The 19,713-nt window shown below is 38.4% G+C and overlaps 1 protein-coding gene across 14 annotated transcripts in view; it reads left to right on the forward strand.

The window, feature by feature from the left end:
• LOC101740714 (serine/threonine-protein kinase MARK2) overlaps window positions 1-19,713 on the forward strand; it is a 234,162-nt gene that overhangs the window by 81,061 nt on the left and 133,388 nt on the right. For 6 of the 14 annotated variants that reach the window (XM_062675715.1, XM_062675723.1, XM_062675716.1 and 3 more), the window contains exon 2: window positions 16,572-17,175. The exons of 3 other annotated variants lie outside the window; for them this stretch is intronic. In XM_062675715.1, the coding sequence (XP_062531699.1) occupies window positions 16,705-17,175 (471 nt within the window). In that variant the 5' untranslated portion in view covers window positions 16,572-16,704. Of the gene's footprint in view, window positions 1-16,443; window positions 17,176-19,713 lie in introns of those variants that run through there. 5 more of the 14 variants (XM_062675724.1, XM_062675721.1, XM_062675726.1 and 2 more) reach the window with 3 other exon arrangements.

Here is a 19,713-nt window from a genome sequence, read left to right on the forward strand (position 1 = left end):
GTGTAAGGGTTTTTAGGAGCTCTTAGACATTGCAACACGAACGCTGTCCATGTTGAGATATGATATCGAGTTTTATAGCAGCTGTTATATCTTAAAGAGCAGAACGCATTGAATGTGCGAACCTGACTTTGAAGAAGCTTTGTTAAGATAATGGTTTGTTGTGGTACATTCAGCGCAGCAACTGCTCTAACTAGGGCCAGTATTATTAGCAACTCCTCCCATATTGATACATGAGCTCACCTTCCAGACCGTGCGAAACTGGGATAGCGGCTGGAGGCTGCTAGCGATTAGGTAGGGAAAAAAGTGGTGATACAAAGGTTCTTACTGGTGGTAGAACCACTTGTAAGTCCGCGTGGGTAGGTACCACCACCCCGCCTATTTCTGCCGTGAAGCAGTAATGCGTTTCGGTTTGAAGGGTGGAGCAGCCGTTGTAACTATACTTGAGACCTAACACCAGGTGGGCTGTGAAATCGGCCACCCATCTAAGCAATAAAAAAAAAACAATTATTCGTCCCAATTAACAATACAAGTACTGATAGCTGTTGTATCTACTTCGGTTAATTAATATTAAAATTGACTTTTTCGTACCCAATTCAGAGTTGCGACATCTCGCTTAAAACGGGCAACGAGCGCGATAAAGCTAACTTTCCTCTCGGTTTTAATCCGATGACGCAACTGAACTAAGAGCACTTGGGGCTATTAGTTGAACAAACACAGAAAGACTAAGCCGGATTTTCGGATACAAATCTGTGCGTGTTTGAATATTATTCGGATTAAAATATTATTAGAGACTAGCTTTAACCCCCGACTCCGTCCGCGTGGAAGTTACTTTGGCATACCGCTAAATTTTATTCCCACTTCATTTACGTAGAAAGTGAAAATATTTTTGAATTACCTATAGAATGTTAAGGAGCTATTTAAACCCCTATTTTGAAACATTCATTATTGGTGTTCCACTTGTATTGGCCTTACCGTGATGTTATAGCCTATAACTTTCCTCAATAAATGGGCTATCTAACACTGAAAGAATTTTTCAAATCGGACCAGTGGTTCCTGAGATTAGCGCGTTCAAACAAACAAACTCTTCAGCTTTATAATATTAGTATAGATTCTAATGTGATCGCAGGAATTAGGTTGAGTTTCGTTCGATTTATTTTTGTTAAGTATTTTATATAGTCAGCTTTTTTGCCCTACCAATACTGATAGCCTTGTGTGGCTATATCAGTGTTACCTTAGCGTATAGATGAGCTCTCGGGGCTCAAATCGGAGGTGCTACTAACACTGGCCCTAGCAAGAGGAGTGCTTCGCAGAATCTACCACCGGATCGGAACCGCGACCCACTGAAAAGATCCGGCGAGAAACTCAGTGGGCTGTGTCTATGGGTTAATTTAGGACGGTGACCGGTGCTTGAGATACCAAAAGCACCGTTAATGGATCGGGAGGATCGAGTACTCGTGGTGTATTTACTTAGACACGTCCACAGGCAACATAACTTGAATACTGAGCCGCCGTATTTCGTAGGTAAGAAGAGCTACTTTGTGCCAGTATCAGAGGAGATCTTGATGCCTACCTGTGTGGGTTTAAATTTACTTCGCGGCAATTACTCTTAAATATGATATGCCCGTCTTCAATATTAGAATTTACTTAGGCGCACCACTCTGATTTGAGTATGGGTACATTAACCGCCTTAACCATTAGTCAACACATACGCTTCGGGCTTTGTGTGGGCCAAGTCCTTTCTGCTAACCCTAACTATGTCCGTTTGATAATGCCGGTAGAAAATTTCGTACAGCGGTTGGTTCCACTTCAATCTGTTCAGCCTCCATTATTCAATTTGGGTTCGCAAATTGCCAAAATCGCAAGTGATAAATCGTTTCTACAGTGAATAATCATGTTTCAGCCAATTGGATTTTTTAGTGTTGCACAAATCATGACAACTACATACGTATATAATACGTCTATAAAGGTAGTGTCTTATCTGATTTTTCTATCTGATCTGATCTTTCTAATCTGATGTTTCAAGTGCACACACAGAGCCCTATTTTTGGTAGATTTGTGCTTATTCAGATTCACGAGTTCCTATGGTGTTGGATCACCAAGGCCTTTTTTTTATTGCTTAGATGGGTGGACGACCTCAGAGCCCACCTGGTGTTAAGCGGTTACTGAAGCCCATAGACCTTTACGACGTAAATGCCTCACCCACCTTGATATAAAGTTCTAAGGTCTCAGTATAGTTACAATGGCTGCCCCACCCTTCAAACCGAAACGCATTACTGCTTCACGGCGGGGTGGTGGTACCTCCCCGCGCGGATTCACAAGAGGTCCTACCACGAGGAATTACGCAAATTCTAATTTTGCGGGTTTGATTTTTATTACACGATCTTATTCCGTCACCGTGGAAGTCAATCGTGAACATTTGTCAAGTACGTATTTCGAACACCGTTGTAACGCTACGAATACGAATGCAACAGACGTCTTAAATATCCTTTAGGCCACGACGACTTCAGGCTTATGAAGGCCTTAGAGCTAGCTAATCGCGTCGTCCATCAAGGGTCTATTGGGTAATTATAAAACTTATTACGGATAACGATATATTTCTTTATTATACGGTAGTTGTTCGTGATTTGGTACGTATTTACGTAATACATTTTTAAGGGACGATATGGAGAGAAACATTACACCAATTACACCGAAACAAGGTAAATGTGTTCACGTAATTAATCCAGGTACAATAACTGACCCTGCTTAAATAACATAATTAAGGAGGGCTTACGAAACGTCGGCCTGTCGGGTAATAAATGGAAAGTGACGTAACCGTCTGATTAATGCCCCACTGGAAAATTGCCAGTGTATGCGGTTCGTTGCTAATGCTCTTTAGCGGTGTTTTGTGTGTTTGCTTCTGCGAGATTTGCACGGGAGTGGGTAATAATGACTTTAGGAAATGTTTTAGGTTTGCTATTTCTACGTGTGGCTTGATAGGAAAGTGATTGATCCAGGAGAAGCCCGCTAAGTTTCTCGCCGGTTCTTCTCAAGTGGGTCGCGTTTCCGATCCGGTGGTAGATTCTGCGAAGTACAACTCTTGCTAGGGCTAGTGTTAGCAAATTATCTCAGGTGTCTGTGAGTTTACTTACTCGTCTGGTCGTGGCAGGAATAGCCTCTTAGGCTACCACCGAATAGGTAGGGGAAAAAAGTCCTGGATATTAAAACGTAAATAGCCTTATCATTAACCTTGAGGTTCTCTTTCACTCTTAGTTTCACTTTTGATGAACATTTGAACCAGACTCGGTCTTTAAACCGGAATTAATTATTACTTAGTTATTCTGTTGCGTAATGCGTGTTGTTAATTATATTTTATTTTAAAATAATGTTCGGAGTTTTTGGTAAAATTTAATTAGAAAAAAAATAAAGATCTTGTTACTACTTTGGAATACAAAAGTAAAAATATCTCGAATTTTCGCCTAAAGATATTTCACGCTGTCGGGTTTAAAATAATATATTGGATACGTAATAGATCGTATCATTCAAATAGAGACGGACTAAGTACAACAGAAATTGACTTTAGAAAAAAAACACTATATATTCTACAGCAGATACGTTTTCTTACAGTTTGAATGAAATTTTCATTGAATGTTCGTATTTAATTTTGTTAAGCCAACAACATAGAACTCATCCAAATGAAACGATATTATTGTCGTTTGTTTTGATTTTATTCAGCTCCATTTGGTGTCCGTCGACTTTGACGTCATCAGGGTTACCACTAACACGAAACGTATGGTGTACGATTTTATATATTTAGGGGTGACCAGGCTATTTGATTTAAGCGACTTTTTTGCAACTTTATTAGCAAGAGCTATTTAAAGTGTAAATTTTGAAATAATCTATAACAAAAATATGACAAAAATAAACAAAAATATCATAACAAAAAACTTCTTAGGCTATTTGAACGGAGTAAACTTAATTTAAGTTCAATTAAAAACATCTTTTTTATTTTATTTTTATTGCAGAGATGCGTGGAACATCTAACTGTTGTTACTAATACCAAATAAAACGGACCTTTAATTACAAAGATAAAAATCGCGTATCAAGCGAAATCTCGTTACATACCTTTTCACTAAATACATTAAATTAATATAAAATTACGTCAAATATCATTGAAATTTTTGTTTTCCCGAGCGGAGCCGGAGCGGGTCGCTAGTTTAACATATTTGTATTTGCTATGCCTAACCGGCAAAGTAATAGGGTAAGATTTAAGTTGACTTTTTACTGATGGAAGGACCTTTTGTGAGTCCGCACGGGTAGGTACCACCACCCTGACCATTTCAGCCGTGAAGCAGTAATGCATTTCGGTTTGAAGGGTGGGGCAGCCGTTGTAACTATACTGAGACCTTAGAACTTATCTCAAGGTGGGTGGCGCATTTATGTCTATGGGCTCCAGTAACCACTTAACACCAGGTGGGCTGCGAGCTCGTCCACTCATCTAAGCCATAAAAAAAATACTTGGGAATATAAAATTCTAACAGCGTGTCAAAACCGAAAACGTCACACCACGTCTCAGAATCAATAGGATCGTATTTATAAAACAGCACCTACGATCGAGCGCGCCACCCACGCCTCCCTAAATAACCAAGAATGTATCATTTCGTATTTTCGGATGTTTGTCATTTCAACGATTATATATACATACATATTATTATGACGATTGTTTTTATTTTTATTTTAATTATAGATTTGTTTATATGAAAATAATTTGAAGTTCTGTCCTGTAGTGGAAAGTTTTCATTACAATTAAGTAATAAAGGACTATGTCGAAGCGTAGATCGGGTATTGTTTAAAATTTTTTTGCGTTCTCACAAATCGACGCATGTCATTTCGGATCCTCCCTATCCACTAACGGTGCTTTTAGTTAGGTCCCTCAAGCACCGGTCATCATTCTCGTCGAACCCGTCGCTTGCGACGAAGAGCTCGACGAGCGACTTAACCCATAGACACAGCCCACTGAGTTTCGCCGGATCTTTTCAGTGGGTCGCGTTTCCGATCCGGTGGTAGATTCTGCGAAGCACTGCTCTTGCGAGAGTTAGTGTTAGCAACGTCGTCAGGTTTGAGCCCCGTAAGCTCACCTACTTGTAAAGGTTACGCTGAAATGGCTTCTCAAGGCCATCAGCTTCGGTAGGAATTAAAGAAAAAAACAAAAAAAATATTTATGAACTGGAATTGTGAGCTATGCAAACGTATACGGAAATAAAATTCTTATCGCTCACTGTTGTAATACCCAACTGTGTTTTGCGTGCGAGAATAATTAATTCATTTTATGTGCAGACCAGCTCAGCCTTCCATATGGTCCGTGGTGTATGATTGATGTATCTGATGATACAAGTTGCTACTACTGTGTAATATATAGTATAGCAATACGACTGTCGCATTCTTCCAACAAGAAAGCTACCGGTGGTAGGACCTCTTGTGAGTCCGCACGGGTAGGTACAACCACCCCGCCGTGATTTCTGCCGTGAAGTAGTAATGCGTTTCGGTTTGAAGGGCGGTACAGCCGTTGTAGCTATACTGAGACCTTAGAACTTATATCTCAAGGTATCTTATATCACCCATCTAAGCAATAAAAAAAAAAAGAAACTGTTTAGCGACTCCTCCTCCTCCTTCAGTCGATCGCTCATTACTGAGCATCGTGATGCGCCCGCCTGTGACCTTTTTTTGTAATTTTTAGCCACTTATGTCGGTCAGTGGCACAGTGAAGTGCGTGGCTCAGTCTCATGTCCAGATACTCAGACACTAAGACTTGGACACTCCATCTTTTTCGGCTACGACCTCTGGATCGTCTTCCATCCACTTCACCCGACACTATGAGTCTCTCCAGGTTGTCAGAGGGTTTTCTTGCTATATGACCAAAGTATTGGAGCACTCTGTATAGACATTTGGTGGATAGCCTCTGGTCAATTTTAGCTTTAGCGACAGTAATAGGCCGAATAGTTGTCAATAAATACCGTGATGCGTTCTCGTAATATTTCCTATCAAAGAAATTACCTTCATCCTGAGAAACGTGTTAGAATAAAACGAACAATATCCCGTAATGTTTCTCATAACGATACAATATATTTTCGTTTTGCTCTAAGCGACCTTCGTCATTGTTTGTCAACAAAATTGTAGTCGCCGCGTATTTGTTTGTTTTGTTTCGGCCTTATTATTATTATTGTAAATCTGACAATAATAATTGTTAAATATTAATATGTGAAGTAAAAACTTTGTTCCCCATTTTTACGAAAATTGCGCGGACGGAGTAGTATGAAATTTCCCACACTTATACAGAATATAGAGAAGAAGTGCAGAATGATAATATTTTTTTAAATTATGCATAAAAAGTACATTAAATCAATAAAAAAACATTACATACACTGCCATGTATTTGACGCAAACACGCATGCACACTATTTGTTTAATGTCAAACTTTTCTTATTGCTTAAAGTCTGTGATCAAATTGAGAATAGATTAAATATTGTTTCTTTATTAATATTTGTCTAAAGTGTATTTTTGGCGAAGTCTATGATTATAGAAGTATAATGGTCGTTGAAAATAGAATCATAATAGTGTACAAAGTTATAATTTCAATTAATTATAATCGAATTTCGACTACCAGGAGACTACTAGTAATTGATATTGCGTTAAGTTTAGTTAGTGTAAATTGATAAAACTGAAAAATCCTCGTCAATTTTAATTCAAACATGCCTTTGGGTTTGAAATTGTGCTTGTTATTTTAACGGTAGGCAGATTGGCTCTGCCCCTGACATTGCTGACGTCCATGGGCGACGGTAACCACTCATCATCAGGTGAGTGGTGTGCTCGTCTGCCTACAAGGGCAATAAAAAATAATAATAATGCCACGAATTGTTACACTTTTTACTTGGTATCACTCTCAACGAATCATCATAATTTACCAGTTTTGATTTCTTGTATGCATTTCTTAGTATTGTTATTTTAACGTATTTTTTATTAACGGGTGGTCTTTAGAAAGTATTTTCTGAACTTAACTTGAGATTTCAACATATTTGAGTCGTTGACGAGATACTTAATGTGTGATGAGACATTGTATTTAATATACCCATAAGGTCATTTTCAGGATAAATAATTTTTTTTTATAGATTCCTCCAACGATAAAAAAAAACTAGATTCGCCATAATGGGTTTTAATGTTGTGTCCAAAAATGCACATAATAAACAGGGACATCTAGTAAAACATCGAGACAGCGATGCTGTCTTTCTGATGTATTTATCTATACTAATATGTAAACCTACAGTGGTTTTTACGGATGCTCCGTTATAACTACTGAACCGTGCATCCGATTGCCTTGAAACTCGGTATCCGTGTAGAAAATACATATACTTAATGGATAGTGTTAGACTTCCTAATAATAATGACAATAAATAATAATGTTAATTTTAAATGCTTACCGAAGCGGGCGAGTACGTCCAGTTAATGTATAAAGCTGACATGAATGTCACAAGGCAAGGACGTCTTCTTTAATCGTCGTGCCGTTTCTACGAATCTCATTAAGGCTGGGAACACTATTGATACTACATATTATAGGTTTGTTTTGCGCGTCGTGTTCTTGCATGTAAAAACATCACCATCTTGCTTATTTCTGTCGCGGGGCAATGCGATTTGATCGTTAATATATAAAAATGAATTATTGTTCGTTAGTCTCGCTAAAACGCGAGAACGGCTGGACCGATTTGGCTAATTTTGGTCTTGAATTATTTGTGGAAGTCCAGAGAAGGTTTAAAAGGTAGATAAATATGTTGTATGGGTTGTATGGTTGTATATTGTATGGGTAAGTGTTAATTGTGATGTTTTTGGAACCCAGTTTAATTAAGATCCGGGCTGTGAACTATATAGTATGTTTATCTAGAGCAAAAATGAAAATTGTTCATTCATATTCAGATTAATAAAACAAAAAGGGATACACCCCTACCGACTCGGACTCGGAATCATTAAAAAACTTTTATCTCTCGTTTTCATCTCATCGTTTTCATAAAGCCCAACAAAAGTTTTTCCTTAAAAGCAGGCTTACATTGTGCCCGTTCCGTTTTGAAATCCGACTTCCGTGACGAGGGGCGGGATGTTAATGGTTTTTGTGGAAGCTCTCGTCCTGTATCTTTGTTGGTGTTACGTATTGCAAGTTAGGTACTTTACTTTGGTTTGTGGCGGGTAGCCTTCATACAAGCAAGGAATGCTCTGAGGAATTGTTTGAGATGATCCCTTCATCTCCTTTTTATCATCGCACCTCCCGTCATCGGCGGTGGTGGGTGGTGGCGGCATTTACGTTGTCTATGGGCTCCGGTAACCACTGAACACCAGGTGGACCGTGAGCTGGTCCACCCAACTTAGAGATAAAAAAAATAAAATAGGAGCGTTTTTTTTTGGGAAATTTTTACTCGATCTTATCTTATATCTATCATATAAAATAATCTTTATATATAAAAATGAACTGCTGTTCGTTAGTCTCGCTAAAACTCGAGAACGGCTGGACCGCTTTGGCTAATTTTGCTCTTGAATTATTTGTGGAAGTCCAGAGAAGGTTTAAAAGTTAGATAAATATGAAAATGCTCGGAATTAAATAAAAATAACAATTTTGTTTTTTCTTTGATGTGTCCCCATCGGACGGATTCATTTTGTTTGTTTAAGGTTTATTTTATACAAAAGTTTAGGTCTTTTATTTATCGATTGAGGCATTATGAAGTCTGCCGGGTCAGCTAGTTCTTAATAAAATGTTGTTAATAATAAAAAAAATATGTATTCCGAACTGAGAACGTGACGTGAGAATGAGTTCTATAAAAATACCCTTATGACAAAACATAATCAAAAGAATGTAACTAGAATGTCTCAGAATAACACGTACATCTGTAGGAATGAGACAGCTCGCATCGCCATATCCGGCGTTATCTCTCTAGTACTGTAGTATTTATTGTACGTACAGGACCTTGGTAATGTTCGCTTACGTGGTCCGTTTGAATGATCAAGTTCACTTGACTAGCGGTAGGCAGTAAACTTAAGTAGCTTATCGCTCTTTGCATCATATACCTCAATGTTAAGGGCCCTAACCACTCTTCTGGATGTATCACTTTTATCTGGCATTATTTTCCTCCATCCGTTTTTGTCTCTGGCGGTGTGGAGGGCGTTGTGAAAAATGGAATCAAGAGCGGTGCGGATCTTGTCGGACCAACAACGTATCAGGCTGAAACCACAAGGCCTTTTCCTATCCACTTTGCCCAAGTAATCAGCTTCAAATAGTTTGATTTATTATCGAATATACAAAACAACTGCCTGTTGACATTTAGCGTGACATATAATGATTCTTATTTAAGGTTTTAGATTAAAAAAGAAAACTTTTGCAATATCTAAATACTTCACGTTATACATTTACTAACTGTACCCGTCCGCTTCGCTGGACATTTAAAATTAACAGTATTATTTCTCACCCCCACAAAGATTCTCATCATTAACGCCCCCGCAACTGGTGTAGGGAGTCCAACACTCATATAAATATTAGCCTATCCATTAAGTACATGTATTTTCTACAAGGATACCAAGTTTCAAGTCAATCGGATGCATGGTTCAGTAGTTATAACGGAACATCCGTAAAAACCATTAAATTATCTCTTAATGTTTTCGTTCTGATGATTTGTAAAACTATTTGTTAAGACACTAGGCGTTAGTTACTTGCACGTCTAACAAACGAGGCACGTGACATTGATGTGGTTATGTTATGACAATCGACAACAAAAGCAGCCCGGAATGCTGACGGGCGGACCGCCGGATCCACGTCATCCGACACCCGGTGTTGGATGTTCACCGATGAAAACTGTTGTTGTGTGTTGAGAACTAATGGGAACTAATGTAGCCTCGGGAGAATTTTAATGGTAAAATATTTTTGTTGAAATGGAAAAGGGTGCAGTAGCGCATTGCACACAGCTGACAGCCTTGAGAGCGTTTGCCTTTCCCTAGCGTTTAGGTGAGCTCTCGAGGCTCAAACTGGAAGTGTTGCTAGCACTGGCCCTAGCAAGAGCAGTGCTTCGCAGAATCTACTACCGGATTATAAACGCGACCCACTGAGAAGATCCGACGAGACACTCAGTGGGCTGTGTCTATGGGTTAATTTACTCGTCGAGCCCTTTGTCGCAAGCGACGGGTTCGGCGAGGACGGTGATCGGTGATTGAAGTACCTAAAAGCACCGTTAATGGATCGGGAAGATCCGTAATGACGTGTTTAGGGTGAAAAACTGATATAGCACTAAGAGCGAACTCTCCCAGACAACTCTCGAATTAAAATAAGACCAGTAAAAGAGGGAAGTAGGTAGACTTGTTTCTTAACTAGACTGCTGCCACTTCAATTTGCATTCATAATAAAAACGAATACATTTTTTTTTTCAAATTTCCGTCAGTGGTTTTACGGTCGCCGCCGACAAATATGGATCTACAGTTTTATTGTTCTCGAAGATCGCTATGTCTCTATTGATTTAATCAGCGTAACTATTAGCATTACAATGTGCATACGTGATGATATTAATGCGTTGTTTTTTTTTTTCGTATAATGAAGAAGCTAATGCTCTAAGTTATGTTATGTTGTTATTGGAGACAAGATACGTACGTACCTACATCACAGTTTGAATGGTAACTTTGAATACGCCATGTAACTTGAGGCATGAGGGCAAAGTCTCAATTGCATTGTATACGTTTTCGGTGGGGTGTCTCTAGGTCTATGGAGAAGCTTCGGTACTGTCTGTGTGGTTTACGGTATCTTCCACGAGGAATGCTCTAAGGAATTGTTTGAGATTTTTTTTATTGCTTAGATTGGTTGACGAGCTTACAGCCAAGGGGTGTTAAGTGGTTATTGGAGCCCATAGACATCTACAACGTAAATGCGCCACTCACCTTGAGATATAAGTTCTAAGGTCTCAAGTATAGTTACAACGGCTACCCCGCCCTTCAAACCGAAACGCATTCCTGCTTCACGGCAGAAATAGGCAGTGTGGTGGTGATACCTACCCGCGCGGACTCACAAGACGTCCTATCACCAGGTAAATTCCCCTTAATTTTCTTTTCACATTAAGAACAAAAACACTTAAAATGAATCCAAAGCCAATGTTTTCATTAAAAAAAGAAAATTTTTTTTTATCTAAAAACGTGTCTCGTAAAATTTACATATTGTTCTCGAATCGAAATACCACGCGAACTGTACGATCAATAAGAATGCAAATGGTCTATTTATATAACGATATTATTATTGTTGTTGTTTACGGAAGCGATTTCCTTTCGCAGTATACTTTTAATATAAGCTTTCGGGTTCCTCTTGCTGGTATTGGATTTCGCCTGTTTATTTCAAAAAGGGAATTACGTTGTAGATGTCTATGAGCTCCAGTAACCACTTTACACCAGGTGGGCTGTGAGCTCGTCCACCCATCTAAGCAATAAAAAAAAAAGGAAGGTACTATTAGTAGGGACACTCTCATCGAGTTTCTGTTATGTGCAAAAACTTGACATTTAGGGTCTAAATTTGTTGAAGTAGTTGTTGGAAATCAGTTTATGTCGAGAAGTGAAAGGTTAATTGAGTCGTCTATTATCAAAGGTGGCAATCTGTGCATTTGGACCAAAAAAAATTATTGATATGTCAATACAGATTGATTTGAATATAATCGTCTCCTTCAAACAATACGGTTCAAAACCTGCATTAAATAAAGGTTAATACTTAACCTGTTATTTATCTAAGATGTCGTTCAGAAGAGTTTTGTGACTGCCAATGGAATACAAAGTCAATAATTCGTTTTTCTGATTTACCAATAATTTTCCAAAAGTCACATTGCCGGCTTTGATAATAGTCGACTCAATTGGCTTAAGCGATATTTTGCTTAATACGCGACATTTATCTATGTAATAAAAGGCCCGTTTTATTGGGTACTACCAGCCGTACTCGTTCGTTTCGGTGAGCATTTAAAATTAACATTATTATTTATTGTTATTATTATTATGGAGTTGAACACTCATATAAATATTACTCTATCCATTGAGTACATGTATTTTCTACATGGATACCAAGTTTCAAGTCAATCGGGTGTATAGTTCAGTAGTTATAACGGAACATCCGTAAAAATCACTGTAGATTTATATATTAGTATAGATTAGCATCAACAGTTCGATGTTTTTAATTTGAACTTCAATTAAGATTACTCCATTCAAATGCTTGAAGAAGTTTTTTTTTATATATTTTTTCCAAAGTTGAGCTATTAAATGACTGTCCTGTAATGTTGCAAAAATGTCGCTTAAACCAAATAGCTTTTCGCCTCTCGATATGCTTTCGTAAAATATTCTTAGCGCGTATAGATTCATACATCATATTATGAACAAAATTGTACGGATAATTAGAAAGACTTGTCTAAAACGAGTTTTGTTTTACGATGCAATACGGATCGTAAGGAATTTAATTAGTTTGTCTTTCCGACAATCTGAGCCACTCCAGTAGCAACTGCAGCTTGTACACAGTGGTGCCATGTCTTATTAAGAAATTTTAGTGTTTGCAATATCTTTTCAGTAATGGCTTGATGAAATTTTTTAATACATTTTTTTTTCTCCACCTTATCCCACTAGGTGGGGTCGGCACAGCTAATTTTTCTCTTCCATTCTCATCTATCAGCCGCCATCTCAACACTCACTCCTCTCTCTCATATCTAAGCAATAAATAAATAAATAAAAATCGTCATTCACACACTCCATCCATGTCTTCTTCGGTCGACCTCTTCCCCCTCTACCTTGCACTACCATTTCTATACATCTCCTAGTCACATGCATCTTCTCTCTACGTATCACATGTCCATACCACGCTAATCGTCCGCTCCTAAATTTATTGCTTACCGGGGCCACTTTCACACTTCCTCTGATATACTCACTTCACAGCTATGAGATTATTAAGGTCAGAATACTGCCAATAGGGATTATCTTGTTTTTTTTTATTGTCTTACCGAACTTTTAACTGACTCTAGGTTAATGGAAATCATTTATTGGTTCGCATGGCTAATAATAATGGACCGATAAGCTTCTGCCGACTGCTAAACAATCATCATCATCATTTCAGCCTATCGCCGTCCACTGCTGAACATAGGCCTCTCCAATAGATTTCCAGTGTGACCGGTTATATATATAAATATATATTATAAACAATATCAATCTCTTATTAATATCGCTGCAGCAAAGGGATTTTCCTACCTTCCTCCTATTCTATGTTGTTCTCGAATAATGAATATCCATTCGCAATAATACTAAACGATCTAGCTTTCACTTACTCTCGCATTCAATCAATGTGACGTTGTTCCACAGAAAGTAACCAGTTAAAGTTTGATGAATATTTTTTTTAATATTCGTGGCTTATGTTACTTACTATAAACATTAATTTTTTGTCGGAAGCGTTGTTTTGCGCATGTAGACACTCAATCAAAATATCTTCGGTTCTAGACTAGGTATTATAAATACATATCACAGTTTTGTAAAATTAAGGGTGCGTTAAGAACTATCAAGTTTGGAAAATTATGAGTTTTACGGAATTTATTAATGGCTAATTCCGAGACATTTGTCTGAGACCGATACATCCATTTGTTTACTTTTTTTTATGAGCGCTCTTCCAAATAATATTTGTACGACTTATTGTGGGTAAAACTTCGAAAGTCTCCGATAGAAAATTCAAACGTCCGTCCTAAACGCACTAAGATCAGTCATCGAAAACTAATTTTCTTGAATCGTTCTTGTCTCTCTACAACCAATTATTATTATTATTACATTCAGCACACTGATGACTCATTGACTGGTCTGGCGAGTTTATTAGTTATAAGGTACAACTTTCTATCATCTACATTCAGTCTTCGTTGTATCTAACCAAGAAATAAATTCTGTGGCAGCCAAATAGGTACGAATTACCTTTTGCTTTACAGCGATGTATTTTTCGGGATGTTTGAAATGGATGCAGAAAAAAAAACGTTTACAGAAATAGTCTATAGTTTATTTTTTCTTTTATTGCGATAATCTTTTAAATATAATGGAAATCGAATCTGATTGACGAGAAGTAACAGATTAAACATAGATCACAACATTTTTTAAATGTCGGGTAGTTGAAGATTGTCACTTGGCGCATAAAACAGCTGATTGTATGCCATATATACTAGACAATAAGAAATGCGTTACCAATTTAAAGAAATATGTCGCAAGTAAATTCTCACGGTCTATCTGAGAACCGGTTGGATTTACACAATCGATACGTTCGTAGTAAGGAATTTTGTTTTTAGCTACCGTTTTGTGCTGAGACTTATGTTCGTATTGTTAATTGGGCATGGATATTTAACTTTTTCCTACATATGCTGATAGCATTGAGAGGCTATTTCAGCTTCACCCTAATATGTAGATGAGCTCAAACCGGAAGTGTTGCTAACGCTGGCCCTAGCAAGAGTGCTTTGCAGTACCTACCACCGGATCGGAATCGCGACCCACTGAAAAGATCCGGCGAAAAACTCAGTGGGCTGTGTCTATGAGTTAATTTACTCAACGAGCCCTTCGTTGCCAGCGACGGGTCCTTAACGGGACTTAAGAAACATAAATGATAGATTTTAGGAAAAAATCACTATGAAATTGTTATTAGAACAGAGTTCAAAACATATCATAAAAAACTGAAATTCAAATTCAAAATAATTTTAATACAGATTTTCTATATTAATGTAGTGCGATTGGTCCCCCTTAATTATCAAATTGTCCCCTTGTGGGGCGTGGGCCCTACGTTGAGAAACACAGCCCTAGATAGACTACATACCGAAATTTTCCAAGCAGAGGTTTCCAAATTTGTGTCACTTGAGAAATAACGTAACTTTGCATCCATAAGTTATTCTAAGATCTCGAATAATGTATTCAAAGGGTAACGTCCCGTGAATGTGCTTGAAACTGGAGAATGTGCTTTGGGAAAATGACGAAAATGACCTAGCATAGTGTGTGGGGGGGAGGGGGGATATATCGAACGAAGTACTCGTAGTAGAAAGAGATGAATTTGAAAATTCATCTCTTTCTACGACAGTTCAATAATGATCTGTTGATGAAATACCAGATTTTTTTATAAATCTTTGGGTCTCTTTAGAATTATAGACGTAATGTAGTTAAGTATGAAAAATATCGAGAAATTACGAATACGACTGGTATAGACCGTGGTGCGTTTACTGGTAGTAGTAGGTGGTAGGTCTTGTGAGTCCGCGCGGGTAGGTACCACCACCCTGCCTATTTCTGCCGTGAAGCAGTAATGCGTTTCGGTTTGAAGGCTGGGGCAGCCGTTGTAACTTTACTGAGACCTTAGAACTTATATCTCAAGGTTGGTGGCGTATTTACGTTGTAGATATCTATGGGCTCCGGTAACCACTTTACATCAGGTGGGCTGTGAGCTCGTCCACCACCGTTGGGTTTGATTTATATTACACGATGTTAATCCTTCACCGTGGAAATCAATCGGGAACATTTGTTGAGTACGTATTTCATTAGAAAAATTGGTACCCGCCTGGGATTCGAACACCGATGCAACGGTCAACACGAATGCACCGGACGTCTTATCCTTTAGGCCAAGACGACTCCAAAACTAGTACGACTATTACTTACATTTACAGCCAATCTTGACATATGAAGTGGATGTCCTAATAGTATTGTGTTACGGGTGGTGGCAGACACGGTATCGACCTGAGTGTGCTGACGATACCTTGTACTTCTTTGTATGGAGCTGGAACACCTTCAGCAAATTCGAGTTAACTTTTACGCGATCGAGTAGTTAAAAAACTCGCACTAATCACACTGAACAATTAGGAGGCTATCAGTTGCGAGGGAAAGGTTTTTAAAACTAAATCATATCTAATTTTTAATTAACAAACAAAACGAAATGTTATATACAGATAAATACTGAGATTTAAAGAACGATGTTAATAATGTAACACCCGTATTGCGTTTTATGAAAACTTCAATGACATTTCGCGTTATCATTGTCGTATAAAATATACTCAGTATTATCATCGACATTGAATTTGAAAAAAAAAACCTTCAATACTTTTATGTTGTTTGTTTTAAAATAGTATTTCATAGAGAAAATATACATTAAATATATTAAAAGAGTTGAGTGAATTGAAAATCTCTAAAGATTCCATTCGTGACTTTTGATGAGGTTAGCGAGCCGCCATATTCCACACATCGAATTATTCAATTCGTCTATCCTGTAATTACGACAATTGTCCGGTGACTTCATCGAAACATTGACCTTTTGGATTAAATTTCGCTTCACAACATCGTTCCTTATCATAAACCCTATATACTACATACTATGTATAAGCATCTCACTGAAGTTGATATACGTAGCGAGCGAGAGACGCGATTCAGTGTGTCGTTGACTGTCGTTCGCAACGCACGTATCGATCTCGGCTCGGCTAAAGTTTGATTGCATGCGTCCCCGAAAATACTAAGTAGGAATTACCGGTCCGACCTGGCTGTCAATATTGTCACGTGCACAGGACATGAACGCGACGATGCGCCGAGCGTAGTGAAGTGACTTATAGGATTGCAGTGTCCCGCGGATTTGGATATAAACGAGGCATGTTCGGAAAGTGAGCGTTCCCGGTGCACGGGAAGCGTTGTGCGGTCGTGATGTACGAAGTTTCCTGCGTCGCCGGTAATAAAGTCGACGCGGCATACGCTGTCAAAAGCCTCTCGAACGTTATACCTCCAGGGATGGGGCACTCGGTATCCGTGCAGCGTCACCATGCGCACTCACAGTCGTACAAGCACAAGCAGGAACTGCCCCCGCCCGTCAGCAAGCCGGACGCCATCAAGTCCCACGTGATGAGGCTTTTGAAACGCTCGAAGAGTCACACGCCCGCCACCAGGGCTCTGGAGAACCAACCGGATCCTCGTAACTTCGAAAGGAGGACCGTGTTCGCTAGGCCCGTGACCGATGAGCAGAGGCGAAGGAGAAACTCGACGGAGCGACGCCGCAGCGCCGACAAGAGAGTGATGGTGACGATCGTTGACGGTCTACCTGTCGTGGTGACTGGACAGAATCAGATACCCCAGCCGCCGCCTCCGGTGACGCACCATCGACACGCACACAGAGATAAGGTACATAAAAAAAAATAAATATTTTATTGGATAGTTTTTTTTAAACGTCATAATGTTTTTTTCAGTCGAGGCGACTTAACTATCTTGAGTAAATATGTTTCACAATATACGGAATTAGCAAGTAATTAAGCAAATATTTTTTTTGCTGATTTGATTGTAATAACGCGATGTTATTTTTTTATTTCTTTAGCGTAGAAGTTATTCGTATAGGTGAAACCTGAGAACGTATATCATTAGAAACAAATATGTATCTTTCTGCGAGATTTGAAGATATCGGTATAGTATCGCATCACTGTATCATCAAACGTCTTATCCTTTAGTCCATTTAGACAAACACAACTTCACGATGACTTTTTGCTGTATGTATGTTTGGGAATTTTTCATTATGTAGCAATTCCGTGGTCATATAACCAACAAGGATAATTTTACTAATAATAGAAAACAACCAGTATATTTTTAAATTGTTACCTCAATGTTTTAATTTGGTTGATATTGGCCACGAGTTTAGCATAGAATTAATCACAAGGAAAATACAATGGTAACATGGTCAGTTAATCACTGTGTACTTTCCGAAATAACTATTAAAATGTTGTTATAACTTCGAAAAATTTTTTTGATGTTAACGAGGCTATTATAATTAGGTAGATGAGTGCCCAAAGCGACAGATGTCGGTAATCACTATACCTTAAGACAGTATGCTCGTCCGCCATTCTAGGACAAGAACAAATCAGTGTAGTTAAAATATCCCGGTTCAATCCAGTGTGTGTGAGTTAAGAAAAAGTAGTTAAATTTCATAACATCGAATGTTTTACTAGTAAATATTTTCCCAATTACCACCAGATGTATATCCACTGAGTTTCGCGACGGATCTCCTTAATGGGTCGCGATTCAAATCCGGTAGTACATCCAGCGAAGTACTGCTCTTGCCAAGGTAGATGCAAGCCAACTCTTTCAGGTCGAGCCCCGCAAGCTTGTTTACTAGTCATGGTGAAGTCAGGATACTCTCTCGATCTATTAGCAGAATAAAATCAGAGAAACAGATGTAGTGGATATTCTTATGATAATAAAAGAAAATGTGAATTTTTGAATCAGGAGACTGGACGGTAATGAATGGTACGTTTGCCAAGCCCATTGATTTCCTCGCCGGATCTTCTCAGTGGGTCGCGATTTCGATCTCTTGCTAGGGCTAGTGTTAGCAAATTCTCTCAGGTCGAGCCAGTGAGCTCACCTACCCGTCCAGGCGTAGCTGCAATAGCCCTTTAGGCTACCAGCGAATAGGTAGGCAGGGTAAAATAAGGTAAATTTGTCGGTAAACTTTCTTTATGCCAAATGCGAATCTCTAACTTCAAATGAGTTATCAAGAACCTTGAATCTGTTTGTTGGAATAGTTAGTTCGGAGAGCACGTTGTTATAATGCGCGCTTTGTTCTACGTATGTATGACGACTACTGTCTAGGTTAGCATTATGATATTTATGTTCTGATATGACTTATAGATGAATTGGGTATCAAATACAAAAAAAAACAATGGAGTTAAAGTTTCATTTCGAGCTTAGGGCCCATAATGTTAGACGGCACCATAGACATTAGGACTAGGAGTCCGAAATATCAATCACGTTGTTGTTAGCTAATTGGTCATCATGACAATTAGCTTTGATATAGTCAATCCTCCTTCGCCCTAGTCCATGAGTGCATGATTATTTATAGACTATTTTATTCAGTCTAGTCATAAATTGAATGTTTTTCCTATTGAATTTATTGAAAATATTCCGATAACTTTTGTATTCATGTTAATAGTTCTTGTTTGTGATGTGAAGTAGTGAGTGCATCGAGTGAGCTTAAACCAATGCGTGTGTATTAATTTATTGTAATATATTTTGAAATTCACTTTTCGTTCACCGAGAATATTGATCAAACGCCAATAGTTTTGACGTTACATTAAAATCACGTAAAAGTGATAGGGTGACTAATTCGAGTGAAAACCAGTTTCTATTGTGCTTAGATTTAGTGTTAGTCGATTCGCGGTGGCGATTTCGTAAGCACGAGTTTTGTTTTTTTTTTAATGTTTCCGACCCGAATCGATTTGTGTGTGCGAAATGTTGAAAGTGAAACTTTATTAACGTGTCACACAGATTAGATCTTGATGTTATACCTATTCGTAGAGTTGGATGGATATAACTGAAAAGGTCTTTTTCGGCGCGCGTTTCTTCGTACATTACCTCATACGTTGATTACAGTATGTGTACGTGTTGTATACATATTATGTACTACGTAAATGACGCCGTAAGCCTTGAGTTGATCACATTGGAAGAGTTTGGATCTCATCTTTTTTTTTTTTTAAGTCTTTCTGTACCGCGCTGCTAATTTTACGTCTCGATACCACAATTTTAACGATATCTGCCGCAAATCATGAGATCTGACCAGATGAATGGTATAGTCTCATTATAATACCACTTAATGTCACTTTTGTTTTGCCTACCTATATTCCAATAACCTGGAGGGGCTATTCTGGATTCGGCTTGACTGGTAGGTGAGCCCAT

Source organism: Bombyx mori, chromosome 24 (assembly GCF_030269925.1).
Source record: "Bombyx mori chromosome 24, ASM3026992v2".
Classification (NCBI taxonomy): Eukaryota; Metazoa; Arthropoda; class Insecta; order Lepidoptera; family Bombycidae; genus Bombyx; species Bombyx mori.